Source organism: Microplitis mediator, chromosome 11 (genome assembly GCF_029852145.1).
Source record: "Microplitis mediator isolate UGA2020A chromosome 11, iyMicMedi2.1, whole genome shotgun sequence".
Classification (NCBI taxonomy): Eukaryota; Metazoa; Arthropoda; class Insecta; order Hymenoptera; family Braconidae; genus Microplitis; species Microplitis mediator.
Window position 1 is genome coordinate 20,791,134 of NC_079979.1, and position 23,343 is coordinate 20,814,476.

The 23,343-nt window shown below is 30.9% G+C and overlaps 2 protein-coding genes across 7 annotated transcripts in view; one reads left to right on the plus strand and one right to left on the minus strand.

Annotated features, from left to right (window-relative positions):
- LOC130677862 (teneurin-a) overlaps positions 1 to 15,341 on the plus strand; it is a 311,604-nt gene extending 296,263 nt beyond the window's left edge. For 3 of the 5 annotated variants that reach the window (XM_057484754.1, XM_057484758.1, XM_057484759.1), the window contains 7 exons: positions 2,734 to 2,760; positions 6,420 to 6,539; positions 7,254 to 7,438; positions 7,540 to 7,712; positions 7,783 to 11,988; positions 12,087 to 12,270; positions 12,335 to 15,341. In XM_057484754.1, coding sequence (XP_057340737.1) covers positions 2,734 to 2,760; positions 6,420 to 6,539; positions 7,254 to 7,438; positions 7,540 to 7,712; positions 7,783 to 11,988; positions 12,087 to 12,270; positions 12,335 to 13,293 — 5,854 coding nt within the window. In that variant the 3' untranslated portion in view covers positions 13,294 to 15,341. Of the gene's footprint in view, positions 1 to 2,733; positions 2,761 to 6,398; positions 6,540 to 7,253; positions 7,439 to 7,539; positions 7,713 to 7,782; positions 11,989 to 12,086; positions 12,271 to 12,334 lie in introns of all 5 variants that reach the window. The other 2 variants (XM_057484756.1, XM_057484757.1) reach the window with 2 other exon arrangements.
- A 68-nt stretch (positions 15,342 to 15,409) lies between these two features.
- On the minus strand, positions 15,410 to 17,215 carry LOC130677863 (CD63 antigen-like). Of its 2 annotated transcripts, XM_057484760.1 has the most exons (6): positions 16,949 to 17,215; positions 16,694 to 16,876; positions 16,464 to 16,634; positions 16,311 to 16,400; positions 16,120 to 16,239; positions 15,422 to 16,044 (listed from the first exon to the last, which is right to left on the minus strand). In XM_057484760.1, the coding sequence occupies exons 1-6, from the start codon at positions 17,141 to 17,143 to the stop codon at positions 15,982 to 15,984; spliced, it is 822 nt and encodes a 273-aa protein (XP_057340743.1). In that variant the 5' UTR covers positions 17,144 to 17,215; the 3' UTR covers positions 15,422 to 15,981. The 2 variants fall into 2 exon arrangements, with proteins under 2 accessions (XP_057340744.1, XP_057340743.1); XM_057484761.1 differs by lacking the exon at positions 16,464 to 16,634 and having other exon boundaries at positions 15,410 to 16,044.
- Positions 17,216 to 23,343: the final 6,128 nt, after the last annotated feature.

Genomic DNA, 23,343 nt, shown 5'->3' on the forward strand with positions numbered 1-23,343 from the left:
CCTGCCACCACCTTTCCCTCTCCTGGATTTCAAATGCATTGACGATCGCTTCGATAATATTGCTATTAAATACACAACTAACTCTTTAAATAATTCAATTATTTTAATTTAAATAATAGTAAATTTATTTTATAAAAAATAGAATTAGTTGTGTAAAGTTAATATTGCCAAGACGTATCTGTTGTTAAATTGCATTTGTACTCAGGGGAATCGTGTAATTGTCTAGTGTTTTAACCTTATGTGTTTAAACCTTAAACCATATCACCAATATCACTCACCCAATAGCCGTTTGTGACTCAGTCCGCAAATAAATTGTCATTGATAAATAATAATGAGACAAATAAGAGTTTAAAAAAAAAAAAAAAAAAAAAAAAAAAAGTTTTATTAATTCACGAACTAGCATTTGCTTTCGCGTACCTTTTCTTGATTAGTTCCTTTCCGTATTGTTATATATCATTATTATTATTTTTTTATTATTATTATCATTATTATTTAATTTATTATTTTATTATTATTATTATATGGCTAAAGTTTTTAAATTGCTAAGATTAGTATTTTAAGAATAATGGCGGATAAATGCTAGCTATTTCATTATGTGCACTTTTTTCTATTATATATACATATAAATAATAATTGCCCATGAATTAGGATCGGGCAAAGCGAAAGGATCAAATGGTAATGAATTGAGTATCGAGTTGGTAAATTAATTGTTTGTATTGATCAGATTGAGAACAGTAGTTGATTAATTTGTCGACTCGATTCTCGGATTCAGCCGGATGACAGACACAAGTTTTAAACTGGATTAATCTTTTTTTTTTTTTTTATTATTTTTTTTTAATTTTTTTTATTTTTGTGATAAGAATGACGGTGATGGGAACGAGTGGGAATTAAGTCCGAAGATATCACGAGTATCAATCAATTTGTTACCTGTCACCGGAAGACAGCTCGATATTCTCTATTTGTCAATATAAATCATGATCACGCTACATGTCTAGTCAAATCGATTCGCGGAGTTCAATTCAGGTCAACACATTGATAATCAACAAACAAACGTTGACATTAACAATCGTTATTTTTAATTTTTTTCAGCCGAAAATATAAAATTATATTTAAAAATATTTTGAATCGGAAAGTCTGCAAGTAAAAAAATGAATAGTTTTTCTTTATACTTGGAAATACCTCGAAACCCACTTACCGATGCATGAAACTTTTAAATTGTCGCGGGATAAAATAAATCACGCGTTGACGTACGTTACTCGTAAAGTGACTCGAGAGTTAGTCTCAAGACGTTGATCTTGTGAGTAAATTTAAACCATATATGTATAAACGAATCTATTTTGAATTTTCTTAGCAACAACGCAAACGCAAACGTAAACGCAAACGTGAATTTCAAGTTGTTGTAGAATAAGAACGGATAAAACGAAAAATAATGTTAAATTGTATATATAAAAGTACGAGGATACAACAACAACAACAACAGCAACAACAACAACAAAACTAGTAACAACGAGTAGAGTACAGAGGTGGAGTACAGTAGGCCGTGTAATCGATTTTAGAGTTTTCAGTGTAGTGTAGAAGAGTAGAAAAGAAAAAGTTTTGTCAGACACACATGGGAATAGCTACACTAGTCTAGTGCGATCGATAATCACTCTACTCGTTCTCCCAACTGAGTAACGTTACGTTACGTTACGTTACGTTACGTTATTTTATTTATTTTTTGTTTTCGTATACGAGCCAATACAAACAATCTTATCGAGGAAATTGTTAACACAAACAGTTGAATTTTACTTACTGCGAAAAATAATGACAAACTTTTATAAATTATTACCTTTTTTTTCATATATTTTCGTTCAACTTGTTTTTTTTTTTTATTTTTATTTACCCTAACAAATTGTGTCTGTCATCAAAGTACCTCTATATGTTGAGTGTATCTACTGAGAAAAGTGAAGCAAAAAAAGTATTATTTATCATCTAGAGTAAATAAAATTTAAACAATTGATTACTTTATTTTTAATCTAATAATTTTTAGTTATTACTCATCTTTGAGAGAAAAAAAAACCGACGTCGGGATTCGATCCGTGATTTTTCAATTACAATCAAGTAGATTTATATGAAGATTATTATTAATTTTTTATGTGAAAGAAAAAATCGTTAAAAAGTAATTAAAGTTTGGACTTTATTTATTTATGAAAAAAAAAAAAAAGCTTGATTTTTGTCAGTATAAAAACGAGTGAATGGTATAAATATGAGTGACTGAAGAATACAATAGTATGTATGACAAAGTACGCTTGATTAGTGTGTCTACGTCTATTGTGTCTTTAAATAACGTACAGAGCATTGCAACAACGAGAGTAAGTGAACGAAAGTTTTTTAAAATAATAATGATAATAATGTGTAAGTGAGTGAGTGAATGACGAGCAAATGAAAGTAATCGAGAAAGCTTTGTTTAAATAGATATTATTATTTTTTTTTTTTTTCTAAAAAAACGAATTATTCGAAAGAATAAAATTATTAAAAGAAGCTTTCTCGATCGCTGCACGCGTTAACGGTTTTATCCATAAATATAATTGTGAATATGAATAAATAAAAATTTAAAAAACCGTGTGTAACGTGTTGCGAATTTTGTGTTCTCGGGTGTGCAATGTTGCGTACGAGCATCGTTATTACCCGCGCAAGTGGGTGTTCTGTGACCGTGGTAACGCCCTTTCTTCTCGTTGGTTTTCCCACACGTAGTGCGTTCTGGAGTTCCTTTACACCGTGGTAAGTTGCAGCTCAGCTCTCGCTAACAAAAAAAATGCAAACCAAACGTTCATATGTCCAGTTTCATTTATGCATCCCGCTCGTTACCAACAAATCATATATATTATATATATATATAAATAAATACATGTTTTCATAGCTCCATACTCTTGGCCTGTCTCTTTTTTAATTAAATATTATTATTATTATTATTTTATGTTACACTTTTTAATAATCATCATTATTAATCATATATGTCTACTTATTGTTCTGCTCGTTTAATCTTCGGTTTCTTAATTCATTAATTATTTCATTTATTTAAATTGCTCGATTTTTATAATCGGTCTCTTTTTATTATATTAAGCTTGTTTCACTTTATTTTCGCTCTTATTTTTCACGGCCCTTATACTCCGATCTTCAAATCTATAAATATGCAACCTCATTATTCTGACAAATTATCGAAAATATTTTTTTTTCCAAAACCATTTCGACTATTTTCGTAATCTTCAATTGTTACATTAATAAGACATTTAGAAAAAGAAAAAAAAAATCGTATCGGAGTATAATGACCAAATTCATACGAGCAGTCTCTATATGTCTTAAATATCTGTGATGTTGTCAGATTGTTCTTTAAAACTATAATTTTATGTTATGTATTGTCTTGTCCTAGTAAGTTCTTTAGTCCCATTTACATTAGACTTGTATATGTTTTTATTAACTTGGGAAAATAATTATTTGTTAATTACTAAAAACAAAAAAATATTTAAGAAAAAAAAAAGAAAAAAAGTTCCTGAGTCTTGTGTTGTTTTTTGTGTTGCGAGGCTTGTACTCATTGTAATCCTTGTCAAACCTTTTTTAGTGAACGTCCTTTTAGCATTTTGTACACATATATATATATATATATAATAATTATTATTATTGTTATTATTATATATTACCGCTGATTAATTGCGCGCTACACCATTTGGTTAAACTCTAATTTTGTTAATTTTATTTAAATTTATTAACTTTTAAATGTTTTAATACACAACAACAAAATTACAAGCACAATCGGTAATTAAAATAATAATAATCGGCTTTAAATAATTAAAATACAAAATAAAACAAATAACGATACTTGTTTAAAAGTTTATAAATAAACATATTGTTCCAATCATTATCCTGTCCTTTGTCTAAGTCTGTACTGTCTACAGTGTACCACACAACAAACCTTGTCCAGTCAGACCCAACAAACAACCACAAACCTTGTGTCTGTCTGTCCATTGTCTATTTCCGTCCATTACCAACAAAAAAGACAACAAATATTATTAAATATTTCCCATTTTATTCGTGGTATAAAAAAAAAAAAATTAAAAAAAAAACATCAACTTTTTGACTTTGACTAAATTTTTAAATTTGCAAAAAAAAAGAAAAAAAAAAAAAATTAACGGCTCATTTCACTTGAAAAATATTTTCGAAGGAATGAGCTAAGAATTAAGTAAATGAGGCATGTGCACGCGATAACTGTCGGCAATAAATGCAATTACTCTGTATTGCCGATGTGCCTCGACTACTCCGCGAAATATTTTTCTTATATATTTATAAATAAATAAAATAAACGTTTAAATAAACAATTGCCGACTCTAGAGTCATACATGCGCGAGAGACACCGCTCGTTATTTATTATTTATTTTATTTATTTTTTTTTTAGTTCGTTACATTATTTATAGGTTGGTGTCTGTACTAATCTCAATGTGTTTTTTTTTTTAAATAATAATTATTGCTATTATTATTATTATTATTATTCATTATTATATTTAGTTATTTAATTTATAATTATTACCATTTGTTATGGTTTGAAATTAATAATTAATTAAGTAGTTGACAACAGTGCCTGCCGCCTTGCTGTGCTCGTACTTGGAGGATCAGCACCACCCTGGACTGTTTGATCCTCAAGTCATTGGCACCGTGCAAGCTGCAACGACGTCAAGTGGTTTTAAATTTTTAATTTTTCACTTCAAATTATTCGACTATATTTTAAATATTTATTCATTTCATTTTCAACTACTGAAATCTAATCCAGAGTTTATTTACTTGGCTGGAGTCCATTCGGAGTTAAATCAATTTTTCATATTTTCAGTCTTCCAAGTCTCCGATTTAAAAAATTTTTTTTACAATGTCTTTATACACTTAGAAATTATCAATAAATACGAAATATAGTCGAATAATATTAAAAAAAATTTTTAGGGAGAGTAACAAAGATGAACCAGGGAGTGCGATCCTCCAAGCTGACTCTCCCATGTTCGCAAGTTCATTAGGAACTAAAACATATTATTTTTATACGTTTAATACATTACATAGTAATTCATACACACACTTATCAACAACATTAACAACAACAACAACAGCAACAATAAACAAAAAAAGAAAAATATATATATATATACATTTATATATATTTATTAAAAATGCATCATGTTTGTATAGCTTGTTATGTATGCAACGAAATAATATTCCACGAGCTCGGGGTATAATTCGTTGTAACATTTGTTATAATATCCCGTGCACTAAAAAATATACTCACCATTTTTTCTTGCATATCATATCAAACTTTACAACGCAATATCATTACTATTATTATTATTATTATTATCATCATTATTTACTATTATTATTATTATTATTATTATCGCCTATTTTATCATTCAGCACACGATTGCTTAAATAATTTCAAGCTTTACAATTTTACATTTTTACGCAATCCCTTTTTTTATATATATATTTATATATTACACAACACATATATACACATACATATACATCCATACGTATACGTATATATATTTAAACCCATTATATGCATGCAAATGTCATTTGACTTGATCAACTTTATGTTCTATGGGATAATTTAATAATTCCAAACGGTTTAATATTCTCATGGCTTTTTGATCTGAAACCTCATTAAATTCTTTACACTGTAAATATATATATTTTAATTTAAATAAAAATCAGTATCAGTATCAGCCAAGTTTCGCGTACATTTCATTGTCCAGTTGTAAAATCTATTTGTTCCGCTCGTCGCTTCAAAATTCGGCCCGGTCGAGCATTCCCACATTCTGCTCTCTCTCTCTATATCTATATATATATATACAATACAATACAGTAAGCATAGATATATAATATATATATCTATATATACGTAATATACGATAGAATGGGAATGGGAGAGCGAGTTTGTTGGCAGAGCGCTTATCGATCTGCTGCGCATTCTCTATATCCAAACCAAGCAAAGTGAGAATATTAAATCGCATAGAATCGTTGATCGGGAAAGCTGATTCGTCTATATATATGTATCCAAATAGCGTATAGATAGAATAATTGCATGGATGGATTTTAGCGCAGTGCGCTTGCTAAAATTCATCCTCAAATATATACAATTGATGACGGTCGTTGTCATCAATTGGTGATCGGTCCGAGTGAACACAGCTCATGCAATTAAATATAATAAAATTTATAGTACGTTATTTTACAATAACGAATCAGCAATCTCGGATAAATAAATTCATTGTCGAAAAAAAAAAAAAAAAAAAAAAAAAAAATGATACTATATCCACAATACATTACTGTAATCCATAATACATACATTACACATTATAATATTATAAAATAGAAGCACGTAGTTTATATGACATTTGTCACAGTCGAGTCGCAGTGATGCGGGGCCAAGTTGTTACGGAACAAGGACTTGGAATAGTAGGAATACGTGTATCAGTCGACAGGACATCACGATTTGGGTTTACACTGACACGCGCAGGTGGATGGTAAGTATTTTCATACATTATTTTATTTATTATTATTATTTTTAATTTAAACTGCGCCACTTGTTTTGCGGCTGGTTATAATAATAATTATATACATGCACTGAGTATGCAGTAAGCAGATGTAGGAAGTAAAAAGGAGACGTCAAAGCTAAATTCAATATTGCTAAAAGCTCGCTAATTATTCCATCGTATCTAGGGGTATTATGAGGATTAGCCTTTCTGTGTTATAGACGGACAAATCCTCTTGTCAATTTAATATCATGAATTATCAACAGAAATTCATTCACTCAAATTAACGAGCATTTGGTTATGATAACTTGGTATATAAAGAGCTTAGACCAAGATTATTACTTCTTTCATTTTTTACCCACAAACTTTATTACTATTTTTCTTTATTATTAATTAATTAAATAATTTGGGACTATTGTAGGTTTAAATTGACCATTAAAAATATCGAGGTGTGCATTTTTTTTTCTTTTTTAACACTAATAAGTTATAAAATTTGTTAATTAAAAGTTTTAATTGTTAATTATAAATTGTAATGGAATTAAGATATTTGTAGGATTTGATTGTTGAGATCTAAACTCGAGACACTAAAACATCATTAGACATGGTACTGTAACACGTGACGTAACAGAGACTGGTTGTAACAATTGAAGCAAATAATGATTGATGATTCACTTACAAACATTTCATTGGGTATCTCGTAATCAGGTTCGACATTCTGGTGAATGGTGGAGGAGCAGTGACACTTCAGTTCCAGCGTAACCCCTTTGATCCACTCACTAGGACGGTGTTTGTGCCATGGAATCAAATAGTTGTGTTGCCGCCAGTCGTAATGACTTTGCCCCAGGAGCGTAAATCCCATAAATCCAATCTACCACCTATTCCAGCTGTTGGTAAGCATTCCCTATTTATTTTATTATTCAACCATACAAGGGAATCTTTCAGTAAACAACAATTAATCATGATTAATTAATAGCTTGGTTATTATTAACAGGATTCCCTGGATTTCCTGGTCTATCGATGGGGCTCTTTGTCAGCAATGGAACTTTCCGCGAGCCCTGCATGGAGCACAATCACGAGACACTTAGACCAATAATTGTGGGCACATGGATGCCTGAAAAAGTCGGAGGGTTGCCAGGACGGAGTTTAGTTTTAGCAGAAACTCAGGTTTGTTATAAAACACAAACTTGTTTATAATATTAAATCAATGAAATATTAATTGAATTTATTTTATCAGATTGTCCAAGAGAGCATACCAATACCCGGTTCAAACGTCCATTTAATGTACCAAAGTAGCCAAGCAGCCGGTTATTTATCTACTGTCCGTATGCAACTGACAGGGCCAGTGATTCCCGTATCCCTTACTCATGTCCACGTCCACGTTGAAATAGAAGGTTCCGTGCACACTAAAACCTACGAGGCAGATCCAAATCTCACTCATACCTTTGCTTGGAACAAACGTAACGTTTACAAACAAAAAGTATACGGAGTAGCGCAGGCTCGTGTGTCAGTAGGTTACCAGCATTCGAGTTGTCCATCGATAATATGGGAGACACAGACCGCGACTCTTCAAGGTTTTGACGTCGACATATCGGACGTAGGTGGCTGGGGATTAGATATCCATCATCACTATAATTTCCATGAAGGAATTTTACAAAAAGGTGACGGTTCCACGCTTCATTTCAAACAGTATCCGCGTACTGTTAAAGTTGTAATGGGAACTGGTTTGCAGCGTAGCTTAGTTTGTCAAAATTGCGACGGTTTAGCTAAAGACGCACGTCTGCTGACACCAGTAGCTCTTGCAAGTGGTCCAGATGGCAGTATATATGTTGGTGATTTCAATTTAGTACGTCGTATAACGCCAAAAGGCAACGTATATACGGTATTAATATTAAGCGCTACCCAAGTTGCTTACCAGTATTATCTATCAGTATCACCGGCGGACGGACATCTGTACATAAGTGATCCGGAGAAACATCGTATACTAAAAGCCCTGTCTCTAGATGAGGTTCCTGATCCTAGCATAAATATAGAACCAGTTGTGGGAAGCGGAGAACGTTGTATACCCGGTGATGAAGGCCACTGTGGTGATGGTGGTCCAGCGATACTTGCTAAGCTGGCTCATCCCAAAGGCATCGCTATTGCCGCAGACAAAACAATGTACATTGCTGACGGTACTAATATACGGGCGGTTGATCCTGATGGAATAATTCATACGCTTGTTGGACACCATGGTCATCATAATCACTGGTCACCAGCCCCCTGTGTTGGTGCTATCCCTGCTCATCAGGCACAGCTTCAGTGGCCTACTGGCTTAACACTCAGCCCATTAGACGGCACACTACATTTCATTGATGATCGACTTGTACTCAAGCTAACAAGTGATTTAAAAGTACGTGTAGTTGCCGGGACTCCTTTGCACTGTACCAGTAGCGCCAATACCCAGCCAGATATGAAAATTAACTCGACTATTGGAGGCAATGGCAGTGGTATAAGTTACAAAAAATCTGACCAAGTTTTAGGTTCCGTATTAGCTGTTAGTTTTAGTCCAACTGGAGATCTCTATATCGCTGACAGTGATTCCCATCGTGTTAATTCAATTCGGGTGGTTGATTCATCAGGCAAGATGTCACATTACGCTGGTAGGCTCCAGGAACGTCTTCGTGATCAGTGTGAGTGCAGCAACTCAACTAAAAATATTATTATATGTCCTTGTAATGAAGATACCAGTAGCACAGAGACTTTGCTATCTTCTAATGCTAAATTTACTGCAATATCTGCACTTGCGGTTACGCCCGATGGTGTTTTACATGTTGCTGATCAAGGTAGTCTTCATATACTGGCGTTACAGCCTTATTTACCGAGTCTAGAAGAATCAGGAGAATTTCAAATACCCTATCCACCGTCTAATGAGATTTATGTGTTCAATAGATATGGACAGCACACTGTCACTAAAGATTTGACTACTGGGACCACAAGGTACGCGTTTTTGTATTCTAAGAATACGAGCTTTGGAAAACTTTCAACAGTGACCGACAGTGCTGGTAATAAAATAACATTCCTACGTGATTACAGTGGAGTTGTGAGTTCTATTGAAAATACTCAGGATCACAAATCAGAGTTGAAAATATCCGGAATTGGATTTCTTGTTAAATTATCAGAAACAGGTAGATCAGAGATTTCACTGGATTACGACAGTGAGACAGGTTTATTAACCAGCCGTTGTGGTGGTGGTGAAACTTATATATACAATTACGATACATTGGGACGGGTATCAAATATAATATTGCCAACTGGTGAAAATATTAAATTGATATCTGGGCTATCAGATAATGAAGCTCTTTCAGTAAAAGTTGAAGCGCCACTTCAGGCGTTAGCCAAAACAAATAAAAATCGTGTTATTGAATTTAAAATCCAAAAAGAACGATCTAATATATTGACAATAACAGACGCCGCAAAAGTATACCGCGCAACTTCATTTCCAAATAATAATAGTCTTCAAGTTATTTTACCTAGCGGCGGACGTATACTAACTGCAGCAACAACAAAGCATCCGTTGCTTGAGGCTGCGTTGCCTGTTGAAGCTGAAATGCTACCTATGTGGAGCTACCAAGTCCTTACACTAGGTGAATTAATAAATACTATGACAACAACGTATAATTTAGTTGGAGATGTAAGTCATCCGCAGCAGACTCTAAATCGGGAAATTTGGGTCAATGATTCACGTGTAATAGGCGTTAAATTTGAACAATTATTGAGACGTGAAACATTTTATGTTCAACCATCAAATCCATTATTAAATGTAACATTTGATTTAGCTGGTTTACCATTGAGTTGGCAGCCTCAGTACGGACACAGTCTTAACATAACTTATGACAGATTCAACCGTATTCAAACCTGGCAATGGGGGGCGTCTAATGAGTCATATAATTACGATCGTCGTGGGCAGTTGTCTGAGGTTACAAATAGCCAAGATGGTACCAAACGTTACACATACAATGACTTCAATGCTCTGTCTAAAATAACTCTAGCAAGTAAACGGGAATTCTCATTGGAGTACGATGAGAACGGAGGACTAAGACACATTATTTTGCCAGCAGGTACACGGCACTCATTCTCATGCCAGGCATCATTGGGATTCCTTCGCGTTACTTACACACCACCAGGCAGTACCAGATCCTACTTACAGCACTACAGTCACGAAGGAAACCTTCTGCAAACTGTTTTCCCCGGTGATGGGGCACGTATTGTTTATCGTTACCATCCTTGGGGCCAATTGTCTGAAATAGTTCATGGAGATGGAAAAAGTGAAATACGCTATACTGAAAGTGGACTTCCCTCAGAGGTTATTCATACGGAAAAGGACGTTGAGTATCGATGGGACTATCAGTACAGCGCAGGGCTGCTAATTGAAGAGCGAATTGATTTTGAAGCTAAGACAGGACTGAGTAATGCTAAATTTACATTTGACTATGATGCCAATTACCGTTTGATTGCGGTACAGGGTAGAATTGGCGGACAAACATTGCCTGCGCACACTATGGCTTATAGTTCTAAAACCGGAGCACTAGAACAGATTGGACAGTTCAAAGTTAACCGGCCAGCTGCTAATGAAACAATTGTTTACGACGGTACAGCTGTATTTTCACGCGTCACTGATAAATATTTCCTTGAAACACAAGTAAAGGTAACAATTCACGGTCTAGTTGTTTTTAGAATGGAATTTACTCACGACTCTAAAGGACGGATTAATCAAACACGAACAGACACCAGCAATGTCGGAGTAAATACTTATACAAATGTTAAAAATTATACTTGGGATTCAGATGGTCAGCTAACGGGAATCGACGCCCAAGAACCATGGGGCTTTCGCTACGATGGCAATGGCAATATGCTATCACTTACTTATCGTGGCAACACCATTCCAATGGAGTACAATAATCTTGATCGTATTGTTAAATTTGGAGACGGACTCTACAAGTATGATAATCGTGGTCAAGTAATACAAAATGCTCGAGAAGAGAGATTTAATTATAATGCAAAAGGTCTGTTAATAAGAGCGACAAAAAAAGGCCGGTTCGATGTCAGATATTATTATGACCATCTAGACCGACTGGCAACACGTAAAGATAATTACGGTAACGTCACCCAGTTCTTTTATAACAATCAAAAACGCCCGCATGAAGTCAGTCAGATTTATAGCCCAAGAGATGGCAAAGTTATGTCTCTTATTTACGACGACCGCGGTCATTTGATTTATGCCCAAATATACCGTCATAAATATTATATTGCTACGGATCAATGCGGTACCCCTATTATGATTTTTAATCAGTATGGCGAGGGCATTAGAGAACTTATGAGATCTCCGTATGGACATATTGTTTATGACTCTAATCCTTATCTTTATTTGCCGGTCGATTATTGTGGTGGACTTTTGGATAAGGTTCGTTATTATTTTAGATTTAATTTAATTGTTATTGTACAGCTAATGATATGAATGATAAGCTAATTAATTGAGTTTATGTGTTGTTTTATTAATAGGTTACTTCGTTGGTTCATATGCCGAATGGTAAAGTCTATGATCCATTGATAGGACAATATATGTCACCACTATGGGAAAATGTTCTCGATCGTATTGCGACACCAACTCATCTTCATTTGTATAGATTCAATGGAAATGATCCGATTGACGTAAGACATGCACGGGAACGTAATCAACCAACAGGTCAGTTTATCAGTATAGTTAAACTATTAAATCATCTATTAAATATCTTTATTATTAATTACAGATCACATATCATGGTTAAATTTACTGGGCTACGATTTAAAAAGTTTAGCGCCACAACTTTTTCCCGAGCAGCTACCCGACGATCAAGTCCCACCTTCACTTAATCCCCAAGCTTTGATATTCGGTGGTAAAAAGAAGACACGAAATCTGGGCGTTCAATCTGGATTTTTAGCCCACATTTCACAGCGACACTCTGGTGACGCGGCATCTCTACTTGCGCCACCTAGATCAGCATTGAAAAAAGATCCCAGCGAGTTAATTCCATCACGGTTGGGCGCTGCTTCAGATCCGCCTTTTGGTCAAGGAATTCTCGTGTCACGAACTGCTGACGGTAAAGCCGTTGTGTCATCTGTTCCAGCTGCCAATCAAATTTATCGCGATGTCTTCACAACTGTATTCAACCGTTCATATTTCCTGCCATTCAGTTTTGTGGTGCACAGCGCTCAGCAAGACGCATTCTACTTTGTCAAAGAAGAAACATGGAAGTCAAATGATGATCGGGGACAACTTAAACGTCTTGGCGGACAAGTAAATACGACATTCCACGAGAGTGAAAATGGTAGTGGTAGCACCGTTGATGTTAAAATACACGGTGCAAGTTATGTAGTTAATTTAAGATACGGAACGACTGCCGAGAAAGAGAAACAGCGGCTTTTACATCACGCAAAAATTACCGCGATACGGAAAGCTTGGCATCGCGAGCGTGATGCACTAAAAGCAAATACTCCGACTTCCATTGAATGGATGGTCGCTGAGCAAGATGAAATAGTTAAAGATGGATCAGCTTCTAATTATGACGGTGAATATATTCATGACGCACAATTATATCCCGAATTAGCAGAAGATCCTTACAATATTAGATTTGTTAAAAAAATAAATGACTCGTCGAGTAAAAAACGACGTAGGAGGAGAGGCACTTTGACAGTCTGCAAACATTGGCGACTTGATGGATTATGCTAAATTACAATTAAATAGTACTATAATATTAATAATAATAATAATAATAATAATAACAATTAAATGCAGAATGCACATCAACTATCAAAATGTTTTGTACCAAAGTCTATTTGTGTATTTCACAGATGCCAAAACAATTAATTGATTAATTAATTAATTAATTATTAATAATAATTAAGCCATAGACGTATGTCGTAAGATAAGAATGAGTGATCGTTATTGACAAGTTATTTATAAATAAATCTGGTGTGATAAATGAACTCTTGTGTGAGAATTGCGTCCGATAGCTACTTGTACAGTTGCGGTCAATAAACTGTACCACTTAAAGTATCTACAGTTTAGTTTAGGGCCATTACAGGCATCTGTGCAACACAGCTTTGCGTGAAAAAAATATATAACATACCAGATATTTTAATTAACATACGATTTGTCAATAAGATTTTTTAATAAGTGGGGATCCTAGTCAATAAAATTAGCTTTACATAACGCAGATGCTAATTAACCGATGGAAAGTCATGGAAAATTGTATACGATTGATATTTTAAAAATATTGTTAAAGATCTTAATGACAAATATATTGTTAATTATTGTATTATTTTATTAAGTAAGACTGCAGTGATTTATTTAAATGATAATAATAATTGTAAGAATAAAAATAATGATAATTTGTAAAATTGGCGATCCGAATTACACTGACTTTTATTTTATTTTTTTAAATTACGTGGTGCTTTTCCTCCAGTGCTGAGTGGTGCAATTGATTGCTTGATTTTAAAACAAAATGGATCGCAGAGACACTAAATAAAATAATTTATTTAAATGGAGGGCGAAAGCGATATTTTTTAAGTGATAGCGATAGCGTCCATGTACGATGTGTTGTTCAAAGTGATAATGCGAAAATGTTTTAATAAAAAAATTTAGATTATAAAATAAATTTAAATTAACAATAAAATTATAACTAAAACGACTTATCAAAAGTCTACAGGCTGATCTTACGACCGCGACAAGCGAGTAATACCGAATTCATCATTTATCGGTATACTGTAATACGTATTTATAAAAAAAAAAAAAAAAAAAAAAAAAAATACATGTGCTTGCTTATTTTAAAAAAAAGTAAAGTAATTAATTACTATAATATATCTTATAAAAATAAATTTAAGTATCAGTTGCTTTAAAAAGTTCTATAAATATATTCATATATATACATATATATATTTTTATTTATTAATTTTTTAAATATTCGATTTATAGTTTTTTTTACGAGATTATTTTTTATGTAAAAAAACGTATCTAGACTATTTTTTAAAGTGTCAAATATCAATCGCGTTGTTAATAAAGTAAATAATTAATTAATATGCAGAGTAAATTTATTAATCCGATTTTTAAAATCTATTTAAATTTATTATAATTTAATATGGATTCTTGTTTGTAGATTAACCTATTCCAATACATATAAACTTACTATAGCTCATACTATAGTTTCATTACTGTAGTATATTTATCTATATATTACAACATGTATTTTTATAGGTTAAGATATGTATTATCATAAAAATGCATTTAAACTTAAGCAGATTAAAGTAAATCTAAATAGATTTTAAAAATAAGGAAGCTTAAATATTAATTTATTATTTCAAATTGCTTGCATCAATAAATTTTTTATAATAATAATAATAATAATAATAATAATATTTATTATTAACTGATTATTAAATTCTGCAGTAGATTTTTGCACAGAGTTAACAAGAAACACACACACACACACACATATACACAAAATGAAGATTTTGAATTATCGGCGCGATATCGAAATTTGAGATAAATTGGAAGTAAATAATTATCGAAGCCAGATAATTAAGCTAAAATTAAAATTTACCGTTTACTATCACGCTGTAAACTCTTTTACCTTAACAAAACTATATATAAATATATATATATATATGTATAATATATATTTTATTTATATATTAAATTAAATAATATAATAAAAATAATAACCGACTGTATTTATTGTAAATAGTCACGATGTTTGCTATGGTATAATTATAATAATATATTATAAATATAAATATATATATATATAAATATAAATATTAAAAAAAATATATATATAAATATAAATATATCTGTAATTGGATGATCTGCCTGAACATGCGCCCAATAAAATCTTATCCTATCTCACAAACAATATCTACATTAAATCAGATAAATAATAATAATAATAATAATAATAATAATAATTATAAATAACGTGTTCAAAATACAAAAGCACTTGATCGATTGTCAATATTTAATATTTATATACGAGACACTGAGTTATTAACAAATGACTCTTTTAAATTTATTGAACGAAATCTTTAAATGAAAATAAAAATCTTTGAAAACCGTAATTAAAATATAAAAATTTATGTACTAAATATAATTATCGCAACTATGACTCCGGGCGAGAGTCAATTTATTTTGAAATAAAATGATTAAGAAATGATGCTCGGATAAAGTTTAAGCAAAATCTGCCACTTGTGACATTAAATGCTAAATGTCTAATAATTTATACTATTAATTATAAATTATAAATTAATTATTATTATTATTATAAGTGCGGTATATTAAGTGTTTTGAAAAAAATATATGATCTATATATGATAATAAAAAAAGGGAAAACCGTTTTTAAGTCGATTTGTATTTTTATTTTTATCAATAATCCATCCGTGATTTTAATTTCTTCTTTAATCCTACTGCCAAAAATAAACTTACTCCCTGTAATTATTATTTTATTTTTAATAACTTATTTTTCTACTTTGATAAATAAATTAAATAATTTTAGATAATTACTGTAGTGAAAGAAAGCAAAAGTATCGCAACTGTCACCGTATCAACGTATGATTTTAACATCAGGTATGAATTTTTTAAGCATCCAGATTTATAAGCTACGTCTGGAGACATTTGAAGACACTAATAAAAATAAAAAATTAAACAAATATACATATATAATTGAGTACTAATTCGATGAATAAATAAATTACTTGATCTATTAATTTTGAACAGCAACTTTGAGGTATTTCCATTAAATATTCTCCCCAGTCTTTGTAAGATTTAATTCCGCAACATTTAAGCTGAAATTAAATTCATATAAATGATAAATTAATTAAATGCGATCAGTTAATTGAATTATTCACATATTGCTGAGTATTATCCCACGCCTCAGTGACCCAATCCAGTGAATGGTATTTAATTAGCGTAGTGTTCATGTCTTGGCGTATTTTAGATGTTATCCGTTCAAAGAACGAGGCGCTCATTACAGAACAGAAGAAGATAATGCAGAGCGACAATGAATGACAGGCAATATACTAAATAACAAATATACATAAATATTAAATATAATTATGATTTACTAATTCACACTTACGATGATTAGAAATTTTTTTTTTTTTTTTGCGAACGCGACGATTCCAATGAAAGCTAAAATTGTGAAAACTATTCCGATGATGAGAAGAATTGTAACGAATAATTTTTGAGCTGTCAAACGTAGCATTAATTTACTGTCGGCTAACATCCACATTGATATTACCACTGCAGATATTCCTGCCAGCTTAATTATTTTAATTAATTATTTATAATAATACAATCGAGAGGTTGTTTAAATAATTTGAAAAATCCTCACAAATACGCCAGCGTTGATTGTAAAAAATGAAATTCTTAGACATTTTCTGGGTAATCGCTTGTAAGATAATTTATAAATCGGGATACCAAGAAAGTGTGGCTTTTTATTTGAAACACCGGATTCTTCACTTTCGGTAACTTCCTCATCAATTTCTGTTTCATCTTCGTCATCTGTTGGTTTTTCACTTCGTTTCATAACTCTTATAAGTAAAAAACAAGTTTAATTTATGTGCTAGCATCTATAAATATATTTCTTTATAATGAATAAAAAAAAGAATCAATACAATGAAGTTTGCAAACATTGGCAACCTAATTAATTATCAGTTCCAGCATTCTTTTTTAAAAAAAAAAAAAAAAATACTTTTATAATAATTAAATTTATGGCCGTGTTCGCTGGCACTTTTTTTTTGCGCAGGCGCTCTTAATTTGAATCGGCGCATGCTCAAAAAAAAGATGGCTATGACCGTGCGAACACGGCCCAAAGAAAGCACGCAACGAAAAAAAAAAACCAATGAGAACCAATGTTTTAGCGCGCATGCGCAAACATTCAAAAAAATAAAAAATCTTCCAGAAGACATTCTGTAGAGATTTTTGTTTCTCTTTAAAGTATATATATATATATACAAAAATTAACATTTATTTTTCTCATTTGCTTTTTTACAATAATATTTATTTTCTGTACGACAAATGTCATACGGGAAATAAATTTTATTGTGAAGAAGTAAATGGAAAATATAAATAATTAAAAAAAAACTATTCATAATATATATCCATAAATGTATATATATATTTTCATAATTTCTTTTTGTTTATTTAACAGCATTAATGTTTATTATTTATATTGTTTACCTGTATTTATAAGGATTCTTCTGCTTCTTCTTAACTATAGTTATTTGCCACTTTCTTAAATATACTTATTTCTACTTATAAACTAAAATATTTAATTAAAAATAAAGGGAAGGTTTTTTTTTCAATTATAAATGCTCGATTAAAAATAATAAAAGTTAAAATTTATTATTTAAAAAAAAAAAAAAAAAAGCGGCTGAGGACCGACTTCCTATACTGTGCGCATTCACCTACAATTGTATTTGTTTAGAAATACAATTGTAGTGGTCTAAGCTATTTTCTTTTGGTAGAAAGAAAATAGCCCGTTTGGGAAACCTCGACACTGATAAAATACTCCAATAAAAATCCGATAGACCCGGAATCTATCGGTTTAAATCAGAGGATTTTATCAGTGATAAAACCCGACCAACACAGTGGTCACTCGATTGGTGACCAAAAAATAGCTAAATGACAATACAAAATATTATACAGTACATAATTACGACAAAAAATATAAATATTGAAATTTTATAAATAAAATTTCTTAAAATTAAATCTTAATAATAATATCCAGGCCCGGATAAATAATATCACACACATTCATCATACTCTTAAATTTAAATTAAATCATACTCATACAAACTTAAAATTAAGAGGTAATGGGAAAATGGGAAAAATTAAAATTAAATATAAGCAACCCAAACCATGCAATCAAACCCGAATAAAAAAAAAAAACAAAAAACAAACCATGCTATCAAACCCGAATAAAAATAAAAAAAAAACAATGCACAAGCCAAGCAAAAAAACATGCCATTCATACTTATACTTATAAAATAAAAATCTAAATCTCTCATATCATTCATCACACTCACACCTTAATACAGAAATTATTTAAAATTAACTACAATTAAGCTTAAATTAAATAAATAATACATTGACACCTTGTCGTCAATGCTCAGCAGCATCACTGTCCTTGAAATTATTCTGGTCCTATTAGGCCAGTCATGTCAGAATTGATTCCAGTAGACTCTAGCCTAGACATGTCGTATACGATCTACTAAAAAATAAATCCAAATTATGTACCTAAACCTGAAAAAAAAAAAAATATTTAGAAAAAAAAAAAAAAAATTAATTGAAAGCCCGAGTAACTTCAATAGGGTGAGGATTAGGTAAGTCTCCGGAATCTTGAAATATCTACTGAAAAAAATTAGAAAAAAATTATGCGTCAAAACCTAAAAAATAAAAAAAATTTATGAAATAGAAAAAAAAATTCTTCATGAGGTTCCGTAATCTCTAAAAATCTATAGAAAAAAAACAAAACGAGAAAAAATAATTATTTCTAAACCTAAAAAAAAAAAAAGATTATCATCAAACATGTCGGGGCGGTTCTCGTATCTTAGCATAGATTAAAAATTAAAATTAGAAAAACTATAGGGTAACCTGACCAGTTGCAATAAATTAATTCATTAATTGAAGAAAAAAAACTGACTCTAAAAACAATGATTCGACTTCTGCAAAAATGACTCTAACAAAAGTGACTCTACTTTTGGGAAAAAAAAAAAAAAATGACTCTAATTTAAAAAAAATGACTTGAATTGTATAAAAAATGAATCGAATTGAATGACTCTACTATTAAAAAAATGACTCTAATTGAAGTGACTCTACTTTTAAGAAAGTGACTCAAATCTCCAGAACTTTAATTTAAAAAAAAAAATGATGGGGGAAGGGGGGGGGGGGTTAAAGTACATTAAAAATAAATCAATCGATTGAAATAAAAAAAAATTCAAAAATACTGGCTCTAATTTAAGTGACTCTACTTTTTAAAAACTGATTCTACTTCTATTAAATTTACGCTAAATTAAATGACTCGACTATTTAAAAAATGACTCGAATTGAATAACGATAAAAAAAAATGAGGGTGAATGAGCATTTACATGAAATTAATGAATTGAAATCGAATCCCCTTTCGACGGCACACAAAAATTACTATAAACTCATATTATTATGATATCATCAATAAAACCATTGCAGTCAATATTAATATCAATTGTGTAATGTGACCTGCCAGGGCCAATTACACTATCATTATAAAATGATAATGGTATTGATATTAATTATGGCAGCAACAATAATAATGATAATACCGATAATAACATGAGAATAATAGATATTCTTAGAGTATACGTCCAAAGTGGATCGATATCAATTAAAAATTTAAATTTAAAAAACGATAGGGTAACCTGACCTAATGCCAAGTCTCGATTAGTGGGAAAAACAAAACTGACTCTACTGCAGATAAATTAATGCTAAATTGAGTGATTTTACTGTTTAAAAAATGACTCGAATTAAATAACGATAAATTAATTACGGGTAAATGAGCATTTACATTAAATTAATTAATTGAAATAAAGAATGAAAAATTAATAAAAAACTGGTTGTCATTCAAGTGACTCTACTCTTAATAAAAATGAATCTACATCAATGAAACTGACTCGATTTCTATTAAATTAACTGACTCGACTATTTTAAAAATGACTCGGATTAGATAACGATAAAAAAAAATTAACTATTTAAAATGACTCTAATTCTGTGAAAAATGACTCTAATTTAAATGACTCTGTCTTGAACAAAACTGACTTTAATTCAAATGTCTCTAGTTTTATAAAATTGAAATTAAAAAAAAAAAAATAATTGGGGTGTAAATCCATGTGTGATAAAAAAAAGTGTGTGTATGTGTTTGTCTGTTTTTCAAAACAATAATAAAAACTACGTAATATATTTCCATCAAAACCGAACCGTATGTGTAGCATTAGGCCACCAGCCAATCGATAAATCGAATCCCCGTTTTGATCGCACACAAAAGTCACTATAAAATCACATCATTATCAATATTATCAATAAAACCATTGCAGTCAATATTAATATCAATTGTGTAATGTGACCCGACGGGGCCAATTACACTATCATTATATAAAATGATAATGGTATTGATATTAATTATGGCAGCAACAATAATAATGATAATACTGATAACAACATGATGATAATAGATATTCTTAGAGTATACGACCAATGAGGATCGACATCGATCAAACCGGAGGGTTATGCGTACCAGCCCAGAAGATCAAGATATATATTATCAAAAAACTAACAACTAAATAACGCGACCGCCTGACCTAGTGCCAGGGTTTTCTTTTACGCGGAAATGCCATTTAAATTTAATATATTAATCAAAGAAAAAAAAAAATAGATTTTTAATGTGACTCTAATCAAATTAATACTACATACAAGCAATGCTAACGAGTAAACTCAAGACTCTACAGCTATTGACACCTGATCGAGTGCCAGGTGTCTTTTTTAATCTAAATCTACTTTTAATGAATTTAAGGGTAAAAACATTAGGGGTATAGATTGGTGTGTAAATTAAAGTCGCCGTAAGCGAGGTTGTGAGTAACCTCAACTTACGGCGACGTGTAAGGTATGACTCGATTTCATTGAAGATGAACAGAGTCTCAGTAGGGAGTGTAAGGGGGGGGGGGGTGTATGTGAATTTAAGCTAAAAAAAAACCCTATGCAAAATTGATTCTAATTTCAAAACCCCTGGACCAGTAACTTAAATATCTAATAAAACGTGACGCTAATAATTGAATTTAAAAAAAAAAAGGGGGGGGGGGGGTAAATCACCACTCTTATAAAAAAGGGATAAGGTGACTCTAATTTAAAAAAAACCCAAGTTATTTAATAAATCTACTTCCCCGATCAGTCTAGTGACATCAAAACCCCAGTCCTATATTATTCCCCTTCTATAGTTACTAACTTATTAATTAACGCAGCAAAAGTGACTCTAATTATTTAAATAATAATAATAATAATAAATGAAAAATACACACCGCTCTACAGACACTTAAACACTTAAAAAAGAAAAGTTTTGATCAGAAAAATTTTTTATGGATTGAGACCGGCACCCAAATCGCACCCGGGTACTCAAAGGGTGGGACAGAATAATCCATTAAAAATTAAAACTGATCAGGGAAAATTTCTTTTTTCAGCTTTTTATGCATTAAAAAATGAAAAAAATAAATTTTTTTTAAATTTTAATGTATAAAAAAAATATTTTATATACGCTGTTATGGTTGGCCACCCATAACAGCGTAACAATATTTTTCGCCTTTAAGATCTATAGAGCGATATATATTTTTAGACTCTAATTCGCGTGAATTTAATTTGACCTAAATTATAAGAACCAAGTGTCCTTATAATCCCTAATACCCATAAACCCCCAGCTAAATCACTAGACCAATATCCCATTTCGCGGACAAAAACCCAATGCTAATTAATTTAAAAAAAAAAAAAAGGGTAAGAGTGGCAATTGTTGGGGAAGGGTTGGTTGATTCTAGAATTTAACGCGTGATTCTACTGAGAGAATACTCTCAACGAAAAACCTATTACTGGTCCACTAATTAATTTAATTACCCCGATTTAAAAATTAAAAATTATCCTAGCAATACAAGGGAGTGAGTTGGGTATACGCAAAGTGCGTATTTTTGTGTGTGAGGTGGGTAAAAAATGGTGTGTTTGAATTGTCAACAGCAGAAGGCTATTGACAACAAATCAATCTATACCCCATGTTAAATTAAAAAAAAAAATGATAACTCCAGAAGGGAGTTATTTAATTTATAAGAAAAAGAAAAAAAAAAGTTTACTCGGTTAGTACTGCTTGTGATTCAAATGACTCTAATTAAAATTAATTTAAAAAAAAAAAAAAAAAAACCAAGACTAAGTTCAAAAAACTAAATGACTCTACTTTCAAAAAACTAACTTAATTTAAATGGCATTTTTTAAAATTGAATGAATTTACTTTAATCAAACGCGAATGGTTTTACTGTAATTAAAATGACTCTACTTTTTAAAAACTGCCTCTAATTTAAATGACTCGACTTGCAAAAAAACTGGAATTTAATTTATTAAAGAAAAAAAAAAGTGTTGAAAAATATGTAACTCTATTTCTAATAAAATGTGGGTTAATCTAATTTTAAACAGCTAATGTGAAATTTGTGTTTATGAATTTACACCCTATTAATTTATTTATTAAAAGATGACTCGAATATTACTGATTCTACCGATTTTAAAATAAATTTAACTACTCGAATTTAATTTAAGGAAGCTAAAACTAATGTAAACGACTAGACTTTAGTAAAAAAAAAAAAGAAAAAAAAAATAACTGATTTCAATGCAAATGCTCAATTTCAATTAAAAAAAAAAATATTGATTAAAATGACTCGAATTTAAATTTAAAACACTGAATGTGATTCAAATGACTTGACACGAATTAAAAAAAAAAACAAAAATTAATTTCATGCAAATGTTCGGGTTGATATTAAAAAATTTAATACGAATGACTCGACTCTAATTTAAAAAAACTCAATTTGATTTAAAAGACTCGACTTGAATTCAAAAAAACCGAATTTGATTCGAATGACTCGAATTTTAATTTAAAAAACTCAATTTAATTTATTGCAAATGGCTCGACTTAAATTTTAAAAAAACTGAATTTAATTAAAATGACTCGAC